At 42.0% G+C, this 27,519-nt stretch overlaps 1 protein-coding gene across 9 annotated transcripts in view; it reads left to right on the top strand.

The window, feature by feature from the left end:
- The window catches only part of FGFR2 (fibroblast growth factor receptor 2), a 191,528-nt gene that overhangs the window by 30,434 nt on the left and 133,575 nt on the right, over window positions 1-27,519 (top strand). For 8 of the 9 annotated variants that reach the window (XM_060241493.1, XM_060241497.1, XM_060241495.1 and 5 more), the window contains exons 1-2: window positions 14,731-15,312; window positions 23,365-23,624. In XM_060241493.1, the coding sequence (XP_060097476.1) occupies window positions 23,450-23,624 (175 nt within the window). In that variant the 5' untranslated portion in view covers window positions 14,731-15,312; window positions 23,365-23,449. Of the gene's footprint in view, window positions 1-14,730; window positions 15,313-23,364; window positions 23,625-27,519 lie in introns of those variants that run through there. The other variant, XM_060241496.1, reaches the window with a different exon arrangement.

Raw genomic sequence — 27,519 nt, forward strand, 5'->3', positions numbered from 1 at the left:
TGTGTGCTGGGAATTCCCGGAAGTGTTTGATGGGTCCCTGGGGTGCTACAAGGACCTCCCATCACCTTACCCCTCAATTCCCACGTGAGACCGATAAGGCTCAAGGCCAGGCGGGTCCCCTTTGCTCTTAAACCTAAAATCAAAGAGGAGCTGGACTGCCTCACGGCACAAGGGGTGCTTGAACTGGTGTCCTACACCGCCTGGGAAACACCGATAGTCACCCCAGTGAAGCTGAATGGGGATGTGTGCATATGCGCCGATTACAAGTGCACCATAAACAAGGCACTGCAAGACAATTCATACCCTCTCCCCATGGTCAGCCATGTGCTGGCAGCCCTAGCGGGCTCTAAGATTTTTGGGAAGCTGGACTTGGCTCAGGCATACCAGCAACTTCCGGTAGACATCGAGACGGCAGAAGCCCAAACCATTGTGTCTCACAGGGGAGCTTTTCAGGTGCGGCAGTTACAATTCGGGGTAAGCGTGGCTCCGGGGATTTTTCAGAGCATAATGGATTCTCTCCTTAAAGGGATCCCCGGAGTGCAACCGTTTTTTGACGATGTTCTGATTGCCGTCCCAGATGCTGAGGAGTTCAGCAGCCATCTGCATGAGGTACTCCGCCGTTTCCAGGCGGCGGGACTCAAAGTCAAGTGGGAAAAGTGTTCCCTCGGGGTGTTGAGGGTTGAGTTCTTGGGGTTTGCTGTAGACGCCGCGGGGATCCACCCGACAGCCAACAAGACTAAGGCAATTGTTCATGCCCCAGCCCCCACATGCAAGGCGGAGCTACAAAGTTTCTTGGGGTTATTGAATTTTTATCATTCGTTTTTGCCACACAAAGCAGCCATTGTGGAACCCCTTCATAGGGTCCTGGATAAAAATGCCCCGTGGGTCGGGTCTGGAGAAAGCAGCAGGCCGCCGCTTTTCAGGCAGTCAAGGGCCTCCTAGTTTCTAACGACGTGCTCCACCACTTTAACGAATCCCTCCCAGTGATTCTGGCGTGCGATGCCTCCCCCTACGGGGTGGGCACCGTCCTGGGTCACCAACTCCCGGACGGGAGGGAGGTTTCAGTGGCCTATTACTCAAGGATCCTGACCCCCGCTGAGCGCAACTACACCCAGATTGACAAAGAGGCTTTAGCAATCGTGGCGGGGGTGCATAAATTTAATGACTACCTGTACGGTAGGCGTTTCATGATTGCCGCGGACCATAAGCCGCTCCTGGGCCTCCTCGCCCCAGACCACCAGACGCCGCAAATTCTGTCGCAGCGTGTCCTGCGGTGGAATCAGTTCCTCAATTCATACACATATGCCCTGGTCCACTGCCCGGGCAAAGCTATGGGACACGCGGACACCCTCAGCCTCCTGCTGCTGCCCTCAATGGACCCCGCCCCCGCCCACCATGTGATGCTTATTGAGATGCTACTGGAGAGGCCCCTCCATGCTGCCAAGGTGGCTAAAGCCATGGGTCAAGACCACATCCTCATCCGTGTGAGGTGGGGAGGGGATGGCCTGAGGGGAAACAGGCCGCAGAATTCAGGGCTTTTGCAGCTCGCAGGGAAGAACTGTCCACACACAAGGGGTGCCTTCTCTGGGAAGCAGGGTGGTGGTCCCCCCCATTGCGGGAACAAGTGCTGAAAGCCCTACATGAAACACATCCAGGAATAGTGGGGATGAAGGCCCTAGCACGCAGCTATGTGTGGTGGCCGGGAATGGACGAAGAGATTGAGGGGTGGGTTCGAAGGTGTCCACCCTGCCAAGAGTCCCGGCCTGATTCGCCTAGTGCCCCTGTCCACTGCTGGGAGTCTAATAGGAGGCCGTGATCCCGGTTACACCTCGACTTTGCGGGGCCATACCAGGGCCAAATATTCTTTATTCTGGTGGATGCATACACCAAGTGGTTGGAAGTTATTCCAGAAGCTTCAACCTCTGTGGCGGTGGTCAGAGCCCTGTGCAGGGTCTTTTGCACGCATGGTATTCCCGATACCCTAGTCACGGACAATGGGACCGCTTTCACCTCCCGGGAATTTCGGGAGTTCGTAAACAGATACCTAATACACCACATCCGATCCTCCTCCTTCCATCCGGCCACCAACGGCCAAGCAGAGCACATGGTGCGCACTACGTAAGAGGCTCTGGGGCACATCATACAAGGGGATTGGGACCACCGCCTAGCAGCCTTCCTATTCGATAACCGAGTCACCCCCAACCCAGTCACCGGGTTGAGCCCTGCAGAGTTGCTAATGGGAAGGAAGCTAATCATGAGGCTAGACCAGTTGCACCCTGACCGGGCCACAGACCTCTGCAGTTCCCCCGAAACCGGGGAAGGCACTAGGGGGTTCTTTCCAGGGGATCCAGTGTATGCTAAAAACTTTGCGAGCGGCCCGGAGTGGTTGGCCGCCCGGGTGCTGCGGGTGACCGGGTCCCGCTTCTATGAGGTCTCGACAGAGGGGGGCCAGGTTCTCAGGAGGCATATCGATCAGTTGCGCCGCCGCACTTTGCCAGAGAAACTGACCGCCACGGGGGGCGGGGAAGAACTGACAGCAACACCCCTGGAAAATACCCTGCCCATGCCGGCCGCACTGACTGCACAAGAGGAAGAGCACCACAGCGGCGGAAGCGACCCCACCAGAGAAGAGACTCCGGACGAGCAACAAGCAATGGCCAGTCCGTGTCTGGCGACACCTCAACAAGGGGAAACCACCACCCCACCAGCCGTGGCGGCCGCACCAACTCCCCAATCAACCCCGAGGAGGTTGACCAGGGAATGCCAGGCACCAGCCTACTTGAAATACTTTGTGTCCTGAACTAGGGGGGGAGGAGTGTTATGTCCTGCATTCAAATCTATATGGACAGCACAGCGCACGCTACAGAGTCAACCAGTGGAACCCCACTGGTCCCTGGATGTAGCTCGCTAATATGCACCGCCAATCAAGATCTGTGGCGGGAAGTTTAACTGACAAGGATTGGACCTGGACTTACGGAGGGTTGTTCCGAGGCATGTATATAATTGGGACCCGGCCCGCCATTCTGCCTCTTGTGATGTACTTGCTAATAAAGTATGTTGCCTTCAACACGTCTCGTCACTCAGTACATTACACTTCCTTTAACAGTACATTAGTATATAATGATATTATCCCAATAACCATGTTAAAACTAATGTGTATGGTAAGATGTCAATCAGTAGGTGAAATGTCATCAAAATGACTGATAGTCCAAATCCAAAACATATCTTTTTTGTCTTAGTTAGATCTTGTAGCCATATCAGCTGGCTTGCCTATCACTAGATCTCCATCATTTTTACTGATTTACAATATGTGCCCTAGAAATCATGAGATGAGTTTTGGAAAGTAATTCTGAACAAGAGAAATTTTCTTACTATTTAAGTTACTATTGGATTCTTAGTCTGCTACAGACTAACATGGCTACCCGTCTTGGACAAGAGAAAGTGCCAAGAGACATGAGATTAAAAAAAAATTAAACAGAGCAAGGAAAAGACAGGCTGATTTACTTTTGGGCAATCAGCTTAAGATACATGCTTTTAGTAGTTTCTGTAGTTTCTCACCAGCAGTGTCACCTTGTCCTGTCTAGATCTGTGATCCACTTTTGGGAGTTTTAGCTTTAAATGTAGCATCTTTTGAAATAAGGAAATGGGCTAATCTTATGCTAACTATCCAGATATATCTTCTATTTAACAATGTTCCTTTGTTGGGGGGAGGGGAAGGCTCACTGCACTTTTGCCTTGTGTCCCACACTTCACTGCTACCTTTATCAGGTGTCTTAGGATGAGTGAGAGCAGAACATGTTAAATGTGTTTATCCCTAAAGTAGTTGTCACACAAACAGCTGCAAACCACTTCCTCTCACCACTATGCTAAAATAATTAACTCAGAGACCATGAAGGGACCACCGTCTCAGAACTAAAAAGGGGTGCTCTTTTCCACATTGGAGACACAGTCATAGACACCACATAAGCCTATTTGAAAATACAAATGAGTTCCTCATCATTTATCTCTGCTTGCCCTTCTTGCTGGTTTACATTGCAGGTATAAACAAGGACAGGCTGTAGTTTAAACCAGTAAACTCTTAAACATTTTGTTGTTATCTTTATTTTTCCTTCCCTTGTGCTGTCCCTTTCTGGGAATTTGTTCCCCCACCACAGCCATTTCTGTTTAAGATGTGTCAGCTTCTCTGTTTTCCACAATGTAATTGGCAGCTTGTTTCTACATGCTGAGTAGGTGGGAAAATGGATTGCTGAATGTAAGGCTTCAGGGAATCTAATTCACTAGTGAGAAATTGTTCTTTTCTTTGCCGTAGCTTCTTATGCTGCATAAATGGTTAGTGTGACTTTTCTTATTTTATTCTACACACACCTAGATGAATCACTGGTGAATACATATGCCCTAGTTTGGGGTTTAGTATTTTTAATGTTGCTTCTTCATATTTTTAAATTTTGTTTAGACACATCAATATATTTGATTACCAATATATCTGAATATTTGAATACTAATAAAGTGTTTTTGGATTCTTGGATCCACTTTGGTGTGGAGCCAGGAGCAAGGGTGTCACAAGTATGACTGAACTCCATCACAATTAAAGGACCGCACACCTTTTAAACACTTTCCCTGCATTTGGAAATAATGAAGGATAGGGGCATCTTCTTTTGGGGCTTATAGGATTGGACCCCCTGGTCCATTTTTTTTTGAAACTTGGAGGGTGTTTTGAGGAGGGGCACCGCCAGATGCTATGCTGAAAATACCTCAAAAAAAAAAAAATCCCCCAGAACCCAGACATCAATAGATTGATTCTCCATTATACCCTATTGGAACCAGTCTCCATAGGGTTTAATGGAGTGCCTAGCAGACATCCCCCCCCCTCTGCTTTCTGATAACCCTGAAGTGGGAGGATCCCCTGCCCCCTACTAGGGATTTGAAACTTACAATAACCACTGTGTATAAAACATTTCAAATAATCATGCTACAAGAATTTACATACTCTTTATATTCTTTAGACTTTCTCAAAATACACAATTCATAACACTTAATTCAGATTCAATGTCCATAAATCAAAACTTAAAGTAACAGTCCAATCCAGGATGCTGAAAGAAAGGTACCAACACCTGCTGTACAATATATCTTGTATTTTCAGACGCAGGCGGTACTGAATTGAAGCTTGATAAGATTCTTGAGGCAGCAGTCCTCTATTCAACTGGTGCAGCTACACGATTCCTAGGCTTAGCTCATGTTTCATTTGCCACTTCCACTGGTTGTAATTACTTATCTAGAAAACCGTGCTAAGGCAAACCGCTCACATACGCTTAGCTCAATGATTCTAATTTGCACGAATGGTTGCAAAGGTAAGCCCAAATCATAATATGTTATCATTGTTAAGTCCATTTAAGATGGTTTGTAATGCCAAACACAGCAAATCTCTTTAAGATATCCCACACAATTCATTTAGTGTTAGCAATCTACAATTAAAGACGAAAACAAAATCATTTGTGTGAATTGGCCTTTGGGTTTTATAACAACATGGTAACTCTTAAAGAGTATTTTTATTATTGCCCCTAATAGTCTTTGGTCAAGTATACAGGAGTTGGAAATGCAATACTCTTGTCTATGGTTTCTTGCTAATTTTAAAGATGTCGATGTGAGAATCTTTTAATACTCTTAAAAATACTGGTCTGTGGGATAGATCCTACTGTACACTATTGCCTTCTTGATCCCATGAATCTTATCATAGTGTTGCTTACGAACATAAGAAGAGCCCTGCTGGATCAGACCAATAGTCCATCTAGTCTAGCATCCTGTCTCACACATGGCCAAACAGTTACTCTGAATAGCTGACAACAGGGCATACAGGCCAAAGCTTTCCCCTGATGTTGCCTTCTGGATCTGGAATTCAGATATTTAGTACCTCTGAATATGGAAGTTCCCCTCAGCCACCATGGCTAGTAGACACTGATAGACTTATCCTCCATGAATCTATCTAATCCCCTTTTAAAGCTGTTTATTCCTGTGATTCAGGGCTAGGCATTTTGCCATTAATAAGTCAGTGTGAAAGAGAACAATTCATGTAAATTGACGGAAGTATTTTTGCATGCCTCCCAAATCTATTGTACAACCAGAACTCAAGTCATATGACTTGCCAGAGTGTTATATATGTTACCTTCTGGGAATTCCTCAGGATTCTCACAGCTTTGAGAATGTATTGAGATGGATGGAGTTTAGTCCAGTTCTTCCTGTTTCTAGCTTTATGTATTACAGTTAACAAATATTTAATGTAATATTACCCTCTAACAGTTCACACAGATCTATTAATTTTTGTATAGGCAAATTTACACATTAGCTTCTGTAGCCAGATCTACATCACAGAACCATAGAGCTCACGTTGACAGTTCACACAGTGAGCTCTGTGGTTCTTGGTTCTCTAATGTAGACCTGGTGGATACAGAAGCAGTAATATAAGCATGCCCATACATAGATTGATAAACCTGATGCATTTTAGCATGCCAGTAAATATGACATATCTATTCCACTAGAGGGCATTGGTAAATACTGATGAATATAGGGAGACATGAACCTATCCAACCAGTTTTGTGGCAATTGCACAGGTGCCAGTTAGCTCCTTGGTGTAAATGAAGTGCTTTGAAGCCATTTATGGACTGGGAACTACCAATCTTATAAACTCCCCATCCCCCTGGAAGAGTCTGTAAGCCATTTACATCCAACAAGCCGTAGCCTGCTTCATGTGCCTTTGTTATGCAAAGTTGAAGCATCAGATGCAAGGAGTTAGGGCTTTTACTGTGATTCCTTTCTCCAAGGATTTAATCACACCAGACCAGCATTATTGTATGTCAACATTACTCTGTGTTGATTTTTCCAAATATATGGGAGACCTAAGCATCAGCTCCAATAATTTGTTTTCTTTTTATTTATTTCCAAGAGCTATCATTTCAGAAAGTAGTCTTGTTGGTGCAAGAAGCCTCCTGTGAACCACTCCTTTTTTGAAGAAGGTCACAGACTAAACTTTTGTTTTAATCCAAAGTAAAGATGCCACTATGTGCTAGCACTTTTGATTTATATTGTACAGGGCTGCCAATGACAATTGAATTGTGATGGTTATGTAGTTCTTTTCTTATGTATTTTACTGTGAGATAAAGCATCAGACTTCTGGTATGTTTCTGAAGCCTATATCACTCCGTTGCAAAAGATCATTCAGTCTTGGTTGTTATCTGGTATGATTACTCTATCTACATCCTCTTCTGTCCTCTGTCTTTTAATTTCCTTCATTTCATTTGGGATGCCCCAAATTTGAAATCCTGACTACAGCCCTGTCCCATGGATGACTCAAAGTAGTTTTGATAAGGGCTAATGCTTCTACTCAAGTTATTCCCACTGCATATTTTTCTGCCACCACAATAGACTATGTTTTCCCTATCTATTAGTCTGGCAATCTTTGGTTTATCTCTTATATTGACTATTTGCTTCTCATTTTTTTTCAAATAGTGCTGCTTCTCCAAGGTATGGTTTTATTGCCTTTCCTATTAAAATCCTGTACAAATCTCATTTGATTACTGTAAACTCTACTTTGATATTCTTTCCTCCTGTAAGTTACTTTCTGCAAAAATTATCTTTTTGTCCAATCACTCTGTTGGATCTCACCATAAATCTCTTCACTGGATTTCCATGAATCTCTGCAAAACAATGCTGTTTAGAACTGCTTAGGTTTAAGGTTCCCTACCTTGCCTCCATGCTATATTTTTGATGTGGAAAACTCACCAATGCTGTGATGTTGCTGTTTTTTGGGAAAGTTTTCCAGGATATATTTGTTAAAAACAACACACACATACACAATGATCATTTCCCCCATTCTGTTATGGTGCAATACATTTCATTTGTATTCATCTTTTCTTTGTAAATTGTGAGGCTGGAATTATATAAGCATATGATCACAGTGTGGTCAAATAATAATGCCCATCGGAATATGTATTGCTGTATCTCAGTATAAGCAAGGAACAGCTTTGCATGCAAAGCTTCTACAAGCAGGAAGCGTCTTGATTTGGACATCTTGTTTTGTATGCATTTGATTATATGTCTTTTACAGTTACTATTTGGTACTGATGTAGCGGAACTACATTTCAAAGTGGCAAGAAAGACAGACAGAATCCATGAAAAAATTAGTTTTATTTTTTGTCCCCACAACTTCCCATCTCTTTTCCATTTAGTTCATATGCTGAGAGGCAGTGCTATTTATTCTTTTGAAATTTGTGGTGCAAAGGCGGGTATTGGGAGTCCTAATTTTCCTTCTTTCCTATTGATGTATCATTACCAGAATGAAAAAGGACGTCTCAAGAGCTTTTTTTAAACAGCAGCTACTCAAGGCATTTTATAAAGGGGGAAGAAACAGGACGATAATAGGGCTCAGTTGGGGGTAGAAAGTTTCTGAATGTGGGCCTTGTCTGCCTTTTCTTTTGCTTGAAACCTGGAGCTGTTGTTCCTATTTCAGTTCAAACTGTCACCTTTAGCTCTTGATGGCTTTACTGCCCTTGCTGCTGAACCTCAACAGATTGGGGCTTATTTACCTATTCACACTCCACTGTGGAACCTCATTAATAGGCTTATTAGCCACACCATTCACGTGCAGCAGAATTGACAAAAAAGATTCGAGCCACTTTCAGAAGAAGAGGGGAATAATAATAATTTTAAAAAGCCTGTAAAGAGATTATTCTTTCATTCAGCATCCTAACTAGTGTGAAAAGCTTCCTGGGTTCTCTGAGATCACTTGAAGCCTAAATATGATGACAGCATTGATTTTTTTTTTTGAAATGCCAAACATGTTTCTGCTTTTTTCCAAGTGAGAGGGTTGTTGTGGCCAAGCTTGGAAATTTAAATGAATAGGGTGCTTTTGATAAGTTGTTGTCTTTTCATTGCTCCAAAGAATAAATTCTGAAAACTGCTTCCAGACACAAGAAATAGGTGTCTTTATTTTGTCATCTTTAGTGGACCATTTTCATTTTTTGTTGGAGGATGCAGTGCTGTTGATGAATGGGAGAAAGGTATTGCTGCTTCCTGTGCTTACCAGTAATTTATGTGAGAATGTGTTAACAAAGTTTTCAATGGACAACAGACAAGCTTGAAGCTGTGAAATCTGTACCTCACTGGTGACATGTCAATTTCTGAATTAGAAGTAGCTGCAAACCTGGAAAAGAACTGGTTCCATAGTTTGTGTGAAGAAGATGGCAATGGGATTGTGATTATTTGAAAACAGAATTGTGATATCAGTGAGAATGTAAATATAAAGAGACAGAATATCTATCTTTGGTCTTACTAGCAGCACAGTCCTTCACAAAGTTATACCCTACTAAATCCATTGAAGTTAATGGGTTCAAAAGAGTATAACTCTATTTAGGATAGCATAGTAAATTTAATAGGAACTTCTGTTTGCTTCATAATGTTACTGCTAAAACTTTTTTCAGAATTCTTGAAAATTCTGTTCATCAACAGTGGAGACAGGATAAAATATGCAGATTTGTACTTAAATAGCATTAGAATAGATGGGCTGTCTAGTGAAGTTTAAGATTTCTGATTCCTTTTACATTAACTGAATGCGCAGAATAGAAATTTAGTAATCACTTTTCTATATTTCCATGAGCCACTTTTTTCAAGTGGCAATTCAAATTATATTAATATAGATTATATTAATAATATTAAATTATATCAGGTTATAATTATGTTAAGGGATCCTGGAGAGTTTTGTGGGAATTTTTTGCCATCTTTTGAGCTTCGAGCAGGGGTTACAGGGTGTGTGTTCAGGGAGGTACTTGTGAATTTTCTGCATTGTGCAGGGGGGTTGGACTAGATAACCCTGGAGGTTCCTTCCAACTTTATGATTCTATGATTTTTTTTCTGTCTAGAAATTTATCTTAGCATTTCATAAAATTCATTATTTGTTCGAGAGACCACAAAATATTTATGAAAGGGCCTTTTTAAAAAAGGCTTAGAATTTATGTTAGTGGTAAAGTTATATTTATATTGCTCTGTGTATTTATTCCTGTGCTTCTCTTGGCCAAGGTACAGCACTTTTTTGTAATTGCAGGCTTGCAAAAGACTAAGCTTTCACTATGCCAGACAGGTCTGTCTTTTCTTTTTCTTAGAGTTTACCATAGATTCCACAGCTATTTGACTATTTGGTTAGACAGATATTCAATAGATTCAATAATAAGAATTAGATCAGATTTATAATTTACCATAGCAATGAAGCTTCTTCCCTGTGGCTTCATAGTACTCTGCTCTGTAGATGTTTGAATGTAGGAGCCATGTGACCAGAGCAAATAATGCTATACTTCCTAAGTGAAACATCAGGTGCAATCAGATGAGCAGTTTGGCCCATTTTAGCATTCCCTTCCCTCTGGATTAAATGGGTGTGATCATACATGCAGTTCTGGTTCCTGTGCCCCGCTCACCTTGCCTTGCACTAAAATGACTCCCACATGGATTGAATAGCCTCCAGGAAACTCTGGTGGCTTCCCCCCCACAAACCACTTCCATGGCAGGTTTCCAGCTGTATGATTGCCCCAGTGTACCATGGAAATGCATGCACAGTGTGATCTGTTTATGGTACATCCTTTTTGTTTTTTCAATCCCATTCCAACATGCACTTCAGTGCCCCCATAGAACCAGCCAGGAGCACATGTGCACTTGTCTGCTTCTGTACATGCACAGCGGGAATTGTGGGGGGGGGGGGGGGGACACCCAACCTAGCCATGGGTTCGTGGTTATAGCACATTAGCAATGTGGATAACCACCCACAGCCTCACGACACTATGAAGCTGGCTTAACTGTCATCATTCATTGATGCGAAGCAGCTCAAAATCAAGCTGCTTTTTAAAAACCAAGATCCTGCCACAGCAACCTGTGTGTCTGATCAAACCCATCTTCCAGCTTAGATGGTGATGTCTTTGTGGGAAAGAATCACAACATTCATTCTGCTCACATGGTTTCTTCATTTATGTATTACTGAAGCACTGTATGAAGAAACCACAACAATATGGTTTATCTCTACCCTTACAGTTACTACATCCAGATGTTACCAGAGTGGGATGGGAAAAAGCCACTGGTTAGTGACTCCTCCAGCACTGTAGTGAGATGTTAACTGATTCTGAATCATCCCTTCCTTTCTTATGATGGCTGGTATCCAACCTTTTATCCAAAATTAACTGAAATATTAACTTTTTTGTTTGACTTAAACTAATACCTGATTTCTGAAGTCATAGCTTATACCTTCTGTTAACATAAAGATTTAGTTTTTCCAATCTTCCAAGTAGAAGATTCCTTTTTCATCAATAGCTTACTTTGGGAGGGTACAGACCAGCAGCTTGGGATGGCAGCCTCCCGTCCCAGAAGGAAGCCTACATAGGGGAAAGTGTCCCAGGAGCAGTCAGACATCATGTGGTCCGCTGCAGGAACAGGAATGGGTTGCATGCACTGGGGAGGAGCAGTCACACCGCTCAAGTGAATGGGAGGCGCTTCCCTGGCGCTCCCTGACTGTTCAGTTAGTCAGGATATGCACCCAAGTAGCGCTTCAGTGATTTGCTATTACTTTGTAAGTTTTATACACTCTTTTACATGCAGAAAGTTCCAGGTTTAAGGATCAGATAGTAGGGGATATAAAAAGATCTCTGTGTAAAATCCTAGAGAGTTGCTGCTAGTCACACTAGACAATTCTGATGATGATTGATCAATGGTTTGATTCAGTATAATACAACTTCATGTGCTTGTGAATACATAATTTTATCTCAAATTATATGAAGAATATTGCTGACACTGCAGATTTTGTCTTGTCAGAGTTTATGTGTGTTGGCTTCCTTTTTTGCACTGACATAAATTCAGGTATATAAATGTACTTTCTGGGTTTTTAAAAATACGTTTTCTCCATTAAGGCAGCATATTATGTCTTGGCTATTTAGAATGTCTGCTATGTGTCCACACAACGTCTGGCATGTATCCATAAGGACCTCAACTTATGATGCTACCTGGATAGTGTTCTTTAGGAAACAGCTGGTGAAATTTGAAACCACCCAAGATAAATATGAGTGGGACACACAGATATGGCACCTGAACATCTTGAACAAGTCCCAGTTTGTTTGTGACAAGCCTAGTTTATTTTTGGTCTCATGCGCTCTGGTTATTTGTCAAAGTTTCCCAGTTCAGGATTCACAAGTTGCAACTGGATTAAACGCTACTTAAATCTGTAAGTTTTCAGTCTGTTCTACTCACAAAGAGCATACATGATATCTACATATATTCATTTTTAAAGTTAACTTGTTATTCAAAATGAATTTTTCTATATGTACAACAAACATATGTAGATACATTTCCAGCCTTGACTGGCCTGTGGCTACATGAAATAGGGCTGATTAACAGGGACTGTTAAAAAGGTAATAGAAGCGGTTCTGCATGCATTATAACCACAGAGGGCATGTGCTTCTCTTCCTGCAATGTAGCCTTTTACTTTTCCTGTCCAGTGCACTACGTTGGCATGTGGAAGCCTGTTCCTACACATGGATTGTCATCAGTAAACCCAGCCAAATGTGTCTTCTGCTTGTTTGCAGTTAGTTCAGTGCATTGTGTGATGATGCCAATGAAAATTAAATTAACATGTCCAGAATTGCCCACATTAAATATTCCAAAAAAGGTGAGGCACTTTAATTAAAAGAACAAGGTATACTAAAATCTACCTGCCAATCTTTACCTTAACAACCATTGCTTAAATTATAGTTTTCCACTAACAGTGCAATCCTTTGAAAAATTACTTCAGTTTAAATCGATGGGTTTAGATTAAAGAACCTCTGCAGTGGATTGCACTGTAAACACTTCTCTCTAGAGGCATAGATTAGAATAAAAAACCTGAAATATTTACACCATTCACCAGAGATTCATGTAAAGATTGAAAGTGTCATTAACTCTTGAATGCAGAGATTTTTGGCATTTCATTTTCATTGTTTAAAATCAGTGAAGATAATAAAAAGAAATGATACACAGTGAGATAATTTATATTCAAATATTATCAGCTGCAGTAAAATAACACTTTTGTAATTACATTGAGATTTTGATTCTTCTTTCTCATAGTCCATGAAAATTTGTTTTTACAAACATTTTCCTAAGATGTAGACTGCTTTCAATGAAATGAAAGAAATGTAGAAAACAGATGTGTAAAATAACTTTAGATGATTAAAACAAAATATTGTCATTCCAAAGTAATCTGAAAAGAGCTGATAATTAAGTTCATGGCACAAAATGAAACATTTATCCAGAAATACTAGATTCTCTTTTCCCTAGGTATTTCTTAGTATGTGTTGATAAATAACAAAACATAACACATTTTTCACCTATATTATTTGGATATAATAATGTAAGGTAATTAATGCCAAAGTGATGCATGCAAAGAAAAATTAAATGATTGTGCAAATTTTTGTGGGGCAATGCTCAAATTACTTAGTCTGGAGTAGTTGTGTTGGTTCCACTAGCACTTTGAAACATCTTGGCCACAATCCAACATAAGATTTAGGTGTGCTTAAGCCCATTGGTTTCAGTGGGTTTACACATGTCTAGCTTTTGGATGGATTGCCTTATATTCAATTTCATAGATGGTGCAATTTAGTATGATATAATCATTTGGTGCTGTGACTTGAATACAAAAACTTGCATGCATATATATATTCATTTCCACTATGAAGAATTATATCTATACCTCCCATTCTTGTAACAATTCCTGAATTGAAAGTCAAATGAGAACTTCTTACTGGATTTTGCCCTTCGTACTTAGTTTCAGCATTTTAACAGAACTGAAAAAAAAGACTTTCTCATAATGGGGGGTGGGGGAAACAGAGTAACAAGCTATCAAAAAATTGTATTTTGGGCCAATCTGTTTCTCCCTAACCCTGTTACCTCCCTGTTTGAAGAATGATACTTGACAATATATTATTAGATTCAGAGACACTTCACTTCAATGACCAGTTACACACAGGGTTGCTGGCAGGGATTCCTAATCCTATTCAATTGGATCATTCCTCTACCAAAACATGGCTAAGTCTTTCAGAGACTGTACAGAGCAACCCCCAGAACGACACAGAATAGCTTCATTTACTCTCTTGGGGACAAATACCTTTGAGATAGTGACTTTGAACGGGCCATGCAATTCCAGTAAGTAAAGGGAAGACTCTGAAAAAGAGTTCTTAAAAGGTTTAACAAGATGTAATGTAAACTTTTTCTCTTATGCTAGAATAAATGTAGTCAGTCTTGAAGGGGCCACCAGACTCCTCTTTCATTTTGCTGTTAAGGGCTACGCGGAGTTCTTTCTTGAAGAGAACTGACACCTCCTCTCATTTGGGATTTTTGGTTTTAACATTGTTCTCAAACCTCAGTCAAGGCTGTAGCGACCAGCAGTATAACATAACACTGTATCTTTCTCTTACTGCTTTGCCCCCCTCTCCCTTTTCCGTTTTTGGTCAAGGTGAAATCCGCCCCCCCCCCTCGTTTTGTGGTGCCGCTTGGAGGCGTTTTCCCCCAAATGTGCTTTCGAGAGGCGGCAGGAGAGAGGCTCCGACTGCACCTCCAGCGCGAGGGGAAGAGCTTACGCCGTGGAGTTCAACTATTGCTGAACTGCGCGGCTGTGATTGGCAGAGGAACTGTCCAGGAAATGGCTCGGGTTTCAACTTCGGGGGTGTGACCAGGGAAAGGAGGAGGGAGGGAGAGGGAAAGAGGTTGTGGAGCTGATAAAGCTTTAGAGTTTGCTTGCAACAGGGATTCTGAATGGACTGGATCGGGACTTAAGGCTTTGGTTTATGCTCTACAGGGGTTTTTTTTCCTTCTCCCCAAACGTTGTTTCTGGAAGTTGTTTTTTTCTTTCTTCTCCCAAGCCTGGATCATTAGCTGCTGTAGCGAAGTCAGCAGGAAAAAGTTTGTGGTAACACGCTGGTTTCCGTCTCTCCCCCCACCTTTAAATATTTTCCAAAAAAAAAAAAATTCTTTGGAACAAACTCCCTTTTTTGCTGGCTGTTCTGTAGAGCACCCCCCCCCCCTTTGGTAGAAAGCGTCGCGATGGGGGTCAGGATCGCCGACTACTCCCCTCGGGTTTGGGGGTTCGAATCGACGTTTCTAGGCGCCTGAATATGGAATAAAGCCGAAGACGATTGTTTTGCTTTTGCACCGTCCTTCCCCCCGGGCCGAGGAGTCTGCCTTCGTCGCTTTGCTTCATCCCGTACACACGCCTGCTACAAGGGAATAGCAGATCGCTTACTCGGAGCCTTTTCATACGAGGTAATTGGACCAGGCTTGGCTTGCAGTTGGGAGGCGCGAGGGAGGGCGCGGGAGGGGGACGGGAGAAGAGAGATTAATCTCCACTTTTAAAGAAACTCTAAGATCTCAAAGAATGGAGGATTCCTGGCCATCTAAGCCTGGATCTTTCTCCCTCCCGCCTTCCCTCCCTCCGCCCAGGCAATTGCTTTGTGCTTCTCGAAGCCCTTTGCGAGATCAAAAACTGCCCCAACCTCGGTGCTTTGCTGTTATTTATATGAGAACGGTATCCCGAGAACTGGGGCGTCCCGTGTGCTCGTCTCCAGCGCTCTGCAGTCGGAAGCTTGTCCTTTAAAAAGTGACGTGTGGCCACAAGTGCCTAATAAGTCCTCCCCCCTCCGCCCCCATTGGCATGGGTCAGATAAGTTCGATCAGATGCGCTGGTCCTCAAATGTGGCGCATTGATTTAATGGGCAGGCATCACCCCAAGGTGATAGAGTGGTGGATCGTTCCCTTCTGAGCAAGATACCACTTTGCAGTGATTTCAAGTATTATGTATGGAAACCGAGGTTGCTGAACACCTAACATCCGCTCCTTAATATCTCTTGGAGGCAAGTCCCATTGGGTTCCAGGTGAATGAATGTGCTTAGGATACACTATAGGTCTCTCACCCCCGGCTTTTGCTTCCCAATTAGATGGCAAAGTTCTTGTATTATTACTCTTGCTTTTGCAGTTCTTAGATTTATAACCTCACCCTCCGCTGTAATGAATTTATATTAAGTCCTGCATCTTTAGAATGGCATTTGTACATTTCATACTCTTCTGTCAACTATAGCCCCATAACCCTTGCTTAATTTGAGGTAAAGGTTTAACCCCCTAAAATCTGTTTCTCTTGCTAGTCTTTGGAAGTGGAAGTAGCAAAGCAGGATACCTTTGAGCATGTGCAGAGTACCCCCACACCACTGGACAACTTGAAGGGTAACAGCATGTCTCTTCTGGGCACGTTTCAAGTCCCAAAAGTTTCTTTTTAGTTGCTAAGCACTGCTTGTGACCGCCATCCCCGATTATGTTTCCAGTTACGATCAGATGCACACTGTATTCCATAAAAAAGAAGTCCTTGTGGAATTTTATGGTTGTAACAGGACCCAAATTGTAGAGCTACAATTTAATTGGCGTGGAATTAAAGGGCTTTTGTTTGAAGAGGGGGAAAATTTGGGGTGGAGAAGGGGATCTAGTTTATTCAGTTGCAAGAAGCGTGAGGATCAGGCTTTATGAACGCTAAACACGTCAAAACCTGTGTGTGGGGAAATTCTTTCATCTATAGTGCTATAGAAGGACCTAGTTAAGGGGGAAAAACACATGGAATCCTTTAGTGAATGTTGCAGCAATCTGTGTATATGGAGAGAAATGATTTACATGGAGCTTAGTGGAAACGTGATGTAGAAGTAATGCAGACCAAAAGTACAAGACGTTCTCCATCTGGGGAGGTATTGTTTAAAAGCTGCCTCTTTTGGATGGGGGGTGGGAGGTAGTGATTCATAATTTTCCTTCCTCACAGAAGAGGAAGGCCCCATGCAAATATATATATTTATTTCAGTGTGAAAAACTGCCCCTTCAAACAGTGGCCCGTTATGTGGTTGGTGTGAAGCGCCATCAACATTTCAAACCTCATTGTCTCCTTTGTACCAAATCCCCGTAAATCTTCTACTTGCCTTTACTCATTTTCATCTGAAAAGCCTGTTTGGTTTGAATAGACTGCAATAAGCAGCCTCTGTACCTCTCTGGAATGTCAATTAAAATGCAGATTTCCCCCCCTCTCTCTCTGATCCACAGAAGATGTGGGAGAAAAATAGGCTAGACCTGAGGGGGAAAAATGAATGAAAGACATTCAAACAATGCAAAACTACTGATGCTGCCAGGCTGTTTTCCCGAATAACCTTCCAGAATTAATGTTTAATTGCTGATCCCTTTGAAGATTTCAGTGTGAAAAGGCGGAGGGGGGAAGGAGGGGCTTTGCTCTCTTCTGCTGACCAGATCCAGTGTACTGTCACTTAATTGCTATCCAGCTAATTTTCTGTAAGCTGGAAGAGGACGTTGATCCATGTGTGCATGGGTTTTGCTGTATTCTAAACGCCTAGGAGATGCAGGTCAGGGTATTGATTTGTGTGACATACAGATTGTTGCCAGCTCTCTGTGGAGCGATAAACATCACCCAAATAACAATGGAGTCAGATTAAAATGAACATTTGGGGTTGAATTTAATTACTAGCACTCCAGAACAAGTCCTACTTGTTTGCCCATGTCTTAAAAAAAATGTTGAGCTGCAGCTTGAAGGAATTTGGTCTGGCTTCCAACCCGGGCTCCTCTTCCCATGCTTGTCAGTTTGGCAAAGAAAATTTGGGCAGGTATGTGACGAGGTGAAAATTGACTTGATGAGCGGGTGGCAAGGCGAGCCATCAATCATGAGTGGCTGACAACTCCGCCCCAGTGTAAGGGCTGAGAAGAGAGACAGAGTTCTCTTTCAAGGGGGAAAATAAACAGTATGTGTGGCTTTCACTGAGCCTGAGACTCCGGGAGGGATTATGCTATTGTAGTCAGGAAGCCAGAATTGTAGAGGCCAAAAAGCATGCTGGGGCTGTGTTCCAAACATTGAGGTAGAGGTACATAATTACCCTGGGTAGGAGGTCCCTCTATAAGATCATTGGGCAGGGACTATGGCAAGTCAGAAGGTTAAGGAATTTGGGGCTGTTGTTTTTTATCCCTCCTGGAGGGGCCCATCTGCTTTGAGATGAGGGGTGGGAAACTCCACGGTCAGTGGTGAGCGCTCGTGTTTCTTTTAGGAACAAGCTAGTGGGAGCTAATTTGACTCAAAGCTTAATTTGGCTGCTGCAAAAACAGAAGGGAGAATGGCTTGTGTTAGTATAGATTCAGGTGGGTAGCCATGTTGGTTTGAAGCAGTAGAACAAAGTTTGAGTTCAATGGCACCTTTGAGACCAACGAAGTTTTATTCTGGGTATAAGCTTTGGGGTGCATGCACACTTCATCATGAAGAGTGCATGCACACAAAAGCTTCTATCCAGAATTAAACTTTGTTGTTCTTAAAGGTGCCACTGGACTCAAACTTCGTTCTTCTGTTAGTGTAAATTGCTTCCATAGTGGTTTTATTGAGCTTAGGTGCTGTAAGGAAGGGTTGGTTTTATACCCTGTCCTTCACTACCCAAAGGACTCTTGGAGCGGCTGACAATCACTTTCCCTTCTCTCCTCATAACAGACACCCTTTGAGGTAGGTGGGACTGAGAGAGCTCTTTCCAGGACTGATCTAGAGAGACAGCTCTGAGACAACAATGACTGACTCAAGGTCACCCATCTGGCTGCATTGTGGAGGAGTGAGGAATCAAACCCGGTTCTCCAGATTAGAGTCTTCCGCTCGTAACCACTATACCATGCTGGCAGTGAGAGATGTATATCCTGCCTGCCTCAATTTCTGTAGAAGGAGCTCCCTTCTTATAGGTCTTCCCATCACACTCTAGAAGGAAAATTCCTTTAAAAATAAAGCATGTCACCTTTTTTTGCCGTTTCTCTCTCACTGTTCTCCAAGGAGCTTAGGGCTGCTTGCATATTTCTCCATTTTACCTTCACTGGCCATGAGATACATTTGCTATCCTGTGAGGTAGCTTAAGTTGGGAGCGAAGGACTGCCCTAGTTTTTATCCAGAGAGCTTCATAGCAGAGTGGGATTTAAACCTGAGTCTCTCCCACAGCCTGGTGCTCTAACAGCTGTACCACACTGGAACTGTACACCATTTGGTAGTCTTTGTACCATTGAGACTGGGTTATCAATAATGTGTAAATGTCTGTGGGAGAACATGGAATTTGTAGAAGTCCATATAAATAGTTAACACTGGCAGAGGGCACTTCCCTAAAGGAAGACAAGTGGATTCTGGTTCTCAGTTTTGGGTTGCTCCCAGTATATGTCTGCAAAGACTAAACTGATTTAAAGAGACACCATACGGATTTACACTTGCTAGGTCCTTTTCTGGTAACATATTGCAACTCTTGCTTTTTTGAAGTTGTTATGCCATTTTTATGCATTTATTATTGAATTAATTGAAGGTAGTTTCAGCAAAGCTGAGTTTAGGTAGTGGGGTATATTTTTTCCTCCAGCTAGATGGAGCATGGTGAAATCAGAAGTTCTAATTGCAGCATTTGTGCAGGTTTTTGTCAAATTTTGAATGTGAAACATTTTGTTAGTTTTTGAATATTGGCTTGCAGTAACTTGATGATATGCAGGAAGATGATATATTGCTTCTAGAGCACTTTTTCAGGGAGGAAAGTGCTTTTCAGGGGCACCCCACTGACATATCCTTGTAGCGTCTGCCATAAAGGAGTTTACATTGAGTGTGTTGACATCCAGGGCTAAACAGGGAATGTCTGAATAGGAACTGGATACCGGTCTCTAAGAAGGAAGACAGAGTGTTTAAACCCTCACAGAATAGAGAAATATTATTGAAATATCGCTGTTCTTAAAAAAAGGGAAAGATTCTGGCACATAGGGGGAACAGAAGAAGCAGAATGACAATAGCTAAATTTTGTTTTCCTTCACCTCTGATAGTAACTGCTGAAGTTTCAGCTCTTTCGCAGTGCAGTTAAGATCTATCACTGATTATATAAGTATAATAATAAACACTATGGCTGATTTATTTGTTCCCTGATGCCTTAGACTTTTTTTAAAGAGACATAGAAGAGGTTTCTGGTTGATCTAGTTATTAAAATGGTTTGCGCAGTACACTGTCCCTCCCCCACTTCCAGGCCAACAGGCATTTGTAGGATTAGAAAATATATTTCTTTTGTTCTGTGCTTTACCAGAACACTGTTGTTTTTAAAAGAAGTAGTGGTGGCAGCTGTACTGTTCTTCCACTGATGTGGTTGTGTGGAGGGAACTGCACTGGACATCTCCTACTGGTCCTGTCAGATGTCTGCAGAGAGAGAAAAAAGGGAACCTTTATTTTACTAGAGAGGGGCTATATTAGTCTGCACCAGCAAGAATAAACAGCATTATTGTGAATTATGGTCATATTCATGAAAGTTTATATTACAATAAGAACCAGTTAGTTCATTTTCGTAGTAGCATATTGGAGAAACTGTGGGCATAAATAATAACACAAGACTTAGCATTAATTAATTAATTTTTTGGTCACCCTTTATTTTCACCACAATTCTGTGAGGAGGTATGTTCTGTTGACTTACCCAACGTCATACAATGACTTTGATGGTTGAGTTGCGTTGGAAGAATGTTGGCTGAAATCCAGTACTTTATGAGTGTTACTGCGCTGGGTCTCCTGGATTGTCCAAACGCTTCACATAATTATTTCAGCAGTCCTTATCACTACCCTGTAACATAGGCCTATGTCTACATACACATAATGTAGATCAAAATATACATATACAATACAATGTATTGTGGATAGAGGAACACAGCTGAGGACCACAAGATGGATAATGTGGCTGAGAGGTTCTACTCTCATCCTTGCATCCATGTGAAAATAAATGCAAGTACAGGAACTAATTTTATCTTCTCATCTGCCTTTTGGACACTTCATCTGTAGTATACATGACAATCTTTGACTTTTCCAATCTGGTCTTGCTTATGTTCGATTTTAAAATGAAACATGATGAGCTTGCACGTGTACATAAGTATGTTATTTTCATAAAACAAACATTCTAGACTGCACAAGAACGCAGTTCCGGCTGGCTTGGTGTCAGAGAGTAGTCTATGTTCTGATTAAAAGAGCTCTCTGGCATCCAAAAGTTCTTACGCTTAAGAGATGCCTGAAACCCCCCCCACCCTGTTTCTAAGCCATGATCATTCCCATTAATACTATTTTGTGCTTAGTAGCTGCTGCTTCTATTTTACTAGCCAAGACCAGTACCACTGAATTTTTTTTGCACTGCCACTATCTATAGCCAGAGTTAACAGGTTCCTCAGAAAACCTTAAAAAAATACAACCTGGGAAAATACGTAATAAATACATAAAGTATGAAACTATGTTTCATAGAACTAGCAGTGACATTATAATATATTTATGTCCACTTAGTTTGATGCATACAATCAGTATTTTCAGTATAATTCCTTCTCACAGCCAGTGCTTCTTAGCAGGGCAGTGAAATGAGGCAGCTTGCAAAGCCAGCTAGGGGGGGCATTTGAGTGACTCTCCAGGTATGCAGAAAAAAATAGTACTTTGTTGCCAGTGAGGATGGAGCATCCTGGAGACACAGAATTTTGAGGGCAAGAGACAAAAAATAAAGGCAAATAGAGAAGAGAAGGGGGAAATTAGGTTATTCGTGTCCTTTATGGTATCTTGGAGAGGGAGATGTGTATGGGGGTGGGTGGGTGGAAAAACTGCCAATGATTTAACCTCACTATGATCTCTTGCCTTTAGATTCTTTCTGTTTATAACTGAGAACAGGCCATATCCATCTATTTTTTATAATCGGTATTCTAACACATTTTGCCTGGTGATTTGGACCTGGGTTGGGGAGTCTGCATTACCCATGTTTGATTAATGTTTCAGGATTAGAGCCCTGCATTGTTGATAGTTGTTTGGTAGAATCTATTGTTTGACTTTGGCTTTAGAAAGAGTATCTTGTCTAAATTCCTTTTTTAAAAGTTTAGTAAGAAGCAAAAAATGAGAGCATTTCAGTGTTGAGTAAATATCATTGTTACTTCTGTCAGATTTCAAGTAAAATCTCCAAGTATATTTACAGTTTTAGTATGGGCTATTTTTTTTTGCTAATGAGTTCTGGGCAATGGGTCTTTTGTTGTTTTTATTTTGCAAATGTGGATTGAGCCTCAGTGAAAGAAATTGACCTGCCTAGGGGCATGAGGTGGACTGATTGAAACATGCAAAACATGGCTTTTTTTGAAGCTGAATTTTGAGATCTGGAGAGTCAGCATCAGAATAGGATCTGGGAGACCCAAGTTCAAATCCCTGTTTGACCATGAAAGTTCAGTGGGTGATTTTGAGTTACTTATTCTCAGGGCTTTTTTGGTAGAAAAAGCCCATCAGGAACTCATTTGCATATTAGGTTACACCCCCTGACATCACCATTGTTTCAGATAGGGCTTTTTGCAGAAAAAGCCCAGCAGGAACTCACTTGCATATTGGACCGCACTCTCTGACACCAAGCCAGCCGGAACTGCGTTCTTGTGCGTTCCTGCTCAAAAAAAGCCCTGCTTATTCTTTCTCAACCTAACCTTGGTCATGGAATGGTTGCCATGGGGATAAAATGGAGGTGTGAAGATCAATATTGTAAGCTACTTTCACTGTCCATTGGGGAGAAAAGCTGTAAACATCTTAAGAAATAGCTAAAATCAGGGCTTTTTAGGTAGAAAAGGCCCAGCGGGAATTCATTTGCATATTAGGCCACACCCCTTGACATTATGCCAGCTGGAACTGCGTTCCTGCTCAAAAAAAGCCCTGGCTAAAATAATTGGTAAAGTTGAGAGAGGGCTGTTGCCCTGTTTGCTCTTTCTGCTGTTTTTGATTTACTGAATCCAAGGACATGTGCTTAGATTCTCCTCTCCAAGATTCTACCTTCTGTAGATATGATTATATTGACTTGCATATTGGCATTTACCATAAAACTTACTTTAATGATATTTGTTCAGTCCTAGACATGATTTGAAAGTGCACTAAAACTGAATTGTGTGCAATCTACCATCATGGTGGATAAAATGAAGCACTTGTAATAAAAGATAAACTATCTCTTTAAACACAATGTCATTTCTACATTAATTTCCTCTTATTCTATATCATGCTTCTCTTAATTCCCCTCCCCATTTTTGCTGGCAAACATCCCAGTTCTTGGCCAGCACACTGCTTCTATCACTTCTGTTCATGACTGCAGGGAACCTGCTGTGTCCTGGGTCCTACAAAAAAGTAGAACACAGTTTGGTCTGCTTGTGCTGTTGATGTTTATGGAAAGCATACTTGGGGACTGTGTTTGAAAATAATTTAATACTGGTGTTCCAAACAATTCACCTAACTCACAAAATCTTTATCCTTTGTCTCCTCAGGAGAAACAGCAGCTACTGGGTGTAAGCAAGTACTTCTTGAGGCTTAAGCACTGCTTTCAGTCCATGCTTGTATAGAAGAGCTCAGATGGGATTAAAGTCCACATGGAGGCATGGCAAAGGACCAAGAACTTGCACTAAGAAGATGGTAAACTGGGATTCATGTTGCCTTATTTGCCTGGTGATGATCACCATGGCTGGATTTTCATTGGCTCGGCCATCTTACAACTTAGTTGGTGAAGACACCACTTTGGAACCTGAAGGTGAGTCATGGTTTTGTTGTTTTAAACGGGTTTGGATATTTAAGGTAGCATTTGTTGCCTGCATAAATAAATGGCGGCAAGGTGATCTAACCACTTTGTGGCCAGCAGTGTTCCACAAGTGGAAATGTTTTTGTTGAAATATGCACCATTTGCTTTGATTATGTAAAAGAGGTTGACAACTATTCATCAAAATGCAGATACAGCATTTATTCAATGCAAGACTAGTTTTCCCTCTCCACAAGTGTGCCATCAAAAAGGAGGGAGCGAGATTGTCTTATAGTTGCATACAAGTTACAGTTATATCCAGTGATAATTTTTGTTGTGTATAACATTTTTAAGGGAAGAGGTGTCTCACATTCAGGGTTGTCTTCTTTTCAAGTAAATATGGTATTTTGGGTGAATTGTTATGGTGTTGTTGGAAAACGTATAGAAAGGAAACCAGGCTAATATAGGTGTTGGACCACCTTTCCTCTGAAGAAAGACTGAAGAGTCTGGGACTTCATAGTTTAGAAAAAAAGAAGGCTAAAGGGGACATAATATAGATTAATTCAATTATTCATGGAGTGGAGAAAATAGCTAGAGGGAGCTCTCCACCCCCCTCTTGACAATACTAAGACTTGTGAGCATTTAATGAGCAGTAGGTACATAGCAGACAAAAAGAAGGTACTTCTTTACTCACTAGGTTATTCAGTTGTGAATTTCACTGCAAGTAGAGGCAGTAATGGTCACAAGTATTGATGTCCATGAAAAGTAAAGGGAACCTGTATATTCAGAGGCAGTAGACCTCTGATATCCAGTACAAGAAGGCAACATTGGGTGAAGGCCTTGGCTTCTGTTCTCTGTTTGTTGGCTCTCCAGAGCCAGTTGGTTGGCTGCTGTATGAAACAGGATGCTGGATTTTACCAAACGTGGTTTATGGACTCTAGAATGTGATAACTACCAAGAAAAGTTTCAAAGGGGAAGCAATGTTAATTTTCTGCAGCCAGAATAACAGAGCCTTAGGGTGCCTTAAAAACTAAAATATTTTTTTATGGTAGAGCTCAAACAGGTTCTGACTCACAAAAGCATATCCTGTCATAACTGTGTTAGTCTTTAGGATGGCACACAGCTCTTAGTTCTTTGTTGCTAAGGAATACTGATTGATATTCCAAAGAGTTCTGAGTGTAATCACTTTCAGACCTATGATTACAAAATTCCATTTCTCAGTAGTCTCACGCAATTCCAATTCAAACTAAGCTTACTCACATGCTTGGTTAAAGAGGTGTGTACCTTTTGCAAGATGGAGAGCTTAATTAGTTGTTTGACAACTTAAGCCCACAAATATTTTGTTTGATTTAGGCTTTGATTCTGGGAGCTGTTTCTTGCTTGCTTACTTATGATTAAATAAAACAGCAGTAACACTGATAAAGGCTATTGGGGTCATCTGTTTCTCAAAGTAAAGGTTCATTCATGAAGAACAAGGAATTCTAAAACACAGCATTTAATTAACTATGTTGAATTCTGCCCAAAGTCCTGAATTTCATGAATAGGCTTAACTAACTGATCTGTTTTGCATCAATAGCATGATTGGGTTTTTGAAAATTGTAATTGTTTCTTGTTAGTCACTTGTACATGTTAATTTGGCTAAAATTAGTTGAACAGAAGTTCACAAATCAAAAAGGCTATGTATTTAATTTTGTTGTATGTTAATTTGACGAAGTAATATCAACTTTCAAATTGTGTACTGATGTAGCAGTGTTTTGACCAGCATGGTATAGCTCAGGGTGGCCATACTTGCTTAATGCAAGAGCCACATAGAATAAATGTTTGAGAGCCACAAGACATGAACATCAGATGTTTGAGAGCCGGAAGGAATAGAAAGAATGCAATTTTAACTTTAAATGTGTTCTCCGTCTGCCAGCTGACTTGGCTTGGAGTAGTGATTTAAAGGGACAAATGCTTCTCTGAGTCAGTCATTTGGGTGGCAGGGGCTTTGAGAGCCACACAATATGTGTGAAAGAGCCACAGGTGGCACCTGAGCTACAGTTTGGCCACCCCTGGTATAGCTTAAGGCAGGAGTGGCCAACGGTAGCTCTCCAGATGTTTTTTGCCTAGAACTTCCATCAGCCCCAGCCATTGGCCATGCTGGCTGGGGCTGATGGGTGTTGTAGGCAAAAAACATCTGGAGAGCTACCATTGGCCACCCCTGGCTTAAGGTGTTGTACTAAGACCAGAAAGACGTATGTTCAAATTCTGTCTTTGCCATGAAACTCATGGGTGATTCTTGAGCCAGTCACTGTTTCTCAACACACCCTAGCTCAGGGGTGTCGAACTCATTTGTTATGAGGGCCAGATCTGAAATAAATGAGACCTTGTTGGGCTGGGCTATGTGTGTCATAAAATGTAATGCCAGGTAGCAGAGACATTATAAAGGACACAGACAAACAAAATTAAAGAGTTAAAAAAACCTGTAAAAATGCTTAAAACATTAGCGCTTGTTGATCTGAAGAAGAAGAAGATGATATTGGATTTATATCCCGCCCTCCACTCCGAAGAGTCTCAGAGCAGCTCACAATCTCCTTTACCCTCCTCCCCCACAACAGACACCCTGTGAGATGGGTGGGGCTGGAGAAGGCTCTCACAGCAGCTGCCCTTTCAAGGACAACCTCTGCCAGAGCTATGGCTGACCCAAGGCCATGCTAGCAGATGCAAGTGGAGGAGTGAGGAATCAAACCCGGTTCTCCAATATAAGAGTCCGCACACTTAACCACTACACCGAACTGGCTCTCCTGTTAGCAGTGCTTTCTTTATATATCTCGCATGAAATAGAGGGAACTGAGCAAAGGAAGCTCTGGCTCTTCTCTTCCTTCCACAGGGGACCAGGAGGAGAAGGAGCCTCAGCCTATAGAAGGAAGAGAGGCTTGGCTCAGTAGCTCTGCTCTGCAATTCAGAGCCTGGCAAAGCAAACTCTCCCTCCCCAAGGGAAGAGCCTCAGCCAATGGAGAAAATAGAGGCAGTGCTCTGTAACTCTTGTGCAATTGAGCAAGCCTGGCAAATCAAGCTGTGATGCAGAAGGAAGCAAAAGAGGGAGAAGGAAGCAGACAACAGCTAGTTGCTCAGAGGCCTGATAGGAGCCCTCTGGGGGCCTGATTTGGCCCTGGACTGCATGTTTGACACCCCTGCCCTAGCTCACAGAGCTGTTTTCAGGATAAAGGGAGACCTCTGTGCATGCTCCCCAGGATGAAGGCTAGGGTAGAAATATAAGGGTCTCAGAGCCAAACGACAAGAATCTCCTTATTTCTCATTCTGCTGCTAGAGATTAGATCTCATTCCTCCCAAACTGCCTACTCCTAAAATTCCTAAGAATTCCTACCAATTCATGCTTATGAAATCATGAAGTTGTACTGAAATTTCAAGCCTGTAACCCCATATTAGGTATAGGGATGCAAAGGTTTGCTGGTACTGTCAAGAAGTGCATCCAAGAAATTATGAACATATGAACATGTAATGCTGCCTTCTACTGAATCAGACCCTCTGTCCATCAAAGTCAGTATTGTCTACTCAGACTGGCAGTGGCTCTGCAAGGTCTCAAGCTGAGATTTTTCACGCCTGCTTGCCTGGACCCTTTTTAGGTGGAGATGCCGGGGATTGAACCTTGGACCTTCTGCTTACCCAGCAGATGCTCTACCGCTGAGCCTTTGCTTGATCCCTTAAATACTCAGAAAGCTGCCTTTGGGTTCTGCATAATTAGCAGATAGAGATGAGGGCAGCCTTCAGAGGGCTATACAAACAGCCCCATGGGTCTACCACCTTTGTGTTGCATAGGGCTGTTGTGAAGTTCTTCATTTTTCTTTTTGTGCATGTGTTTGGTTCATGCTTTCTAGCAAGCTTCCCTTGTTTAAAAGTGACAGAAAAA

This window comes from Heteronotia binoei, chromosome 6 (assembly GCF_032191835.1).
Source record: "Heteronotia binoei isolate CCM8104 ecotype False Entrance Well chromosome 6, APGP_CSIRO_Hbin_v1, whole genome shotgun sequence".
NCBI classification, from domain to species: Eukaryota; Metazoa; Chordata; class Lepidosauria; order Squamata; family Gekkonidae; genus Heteronotia; species Heteronotia binoei.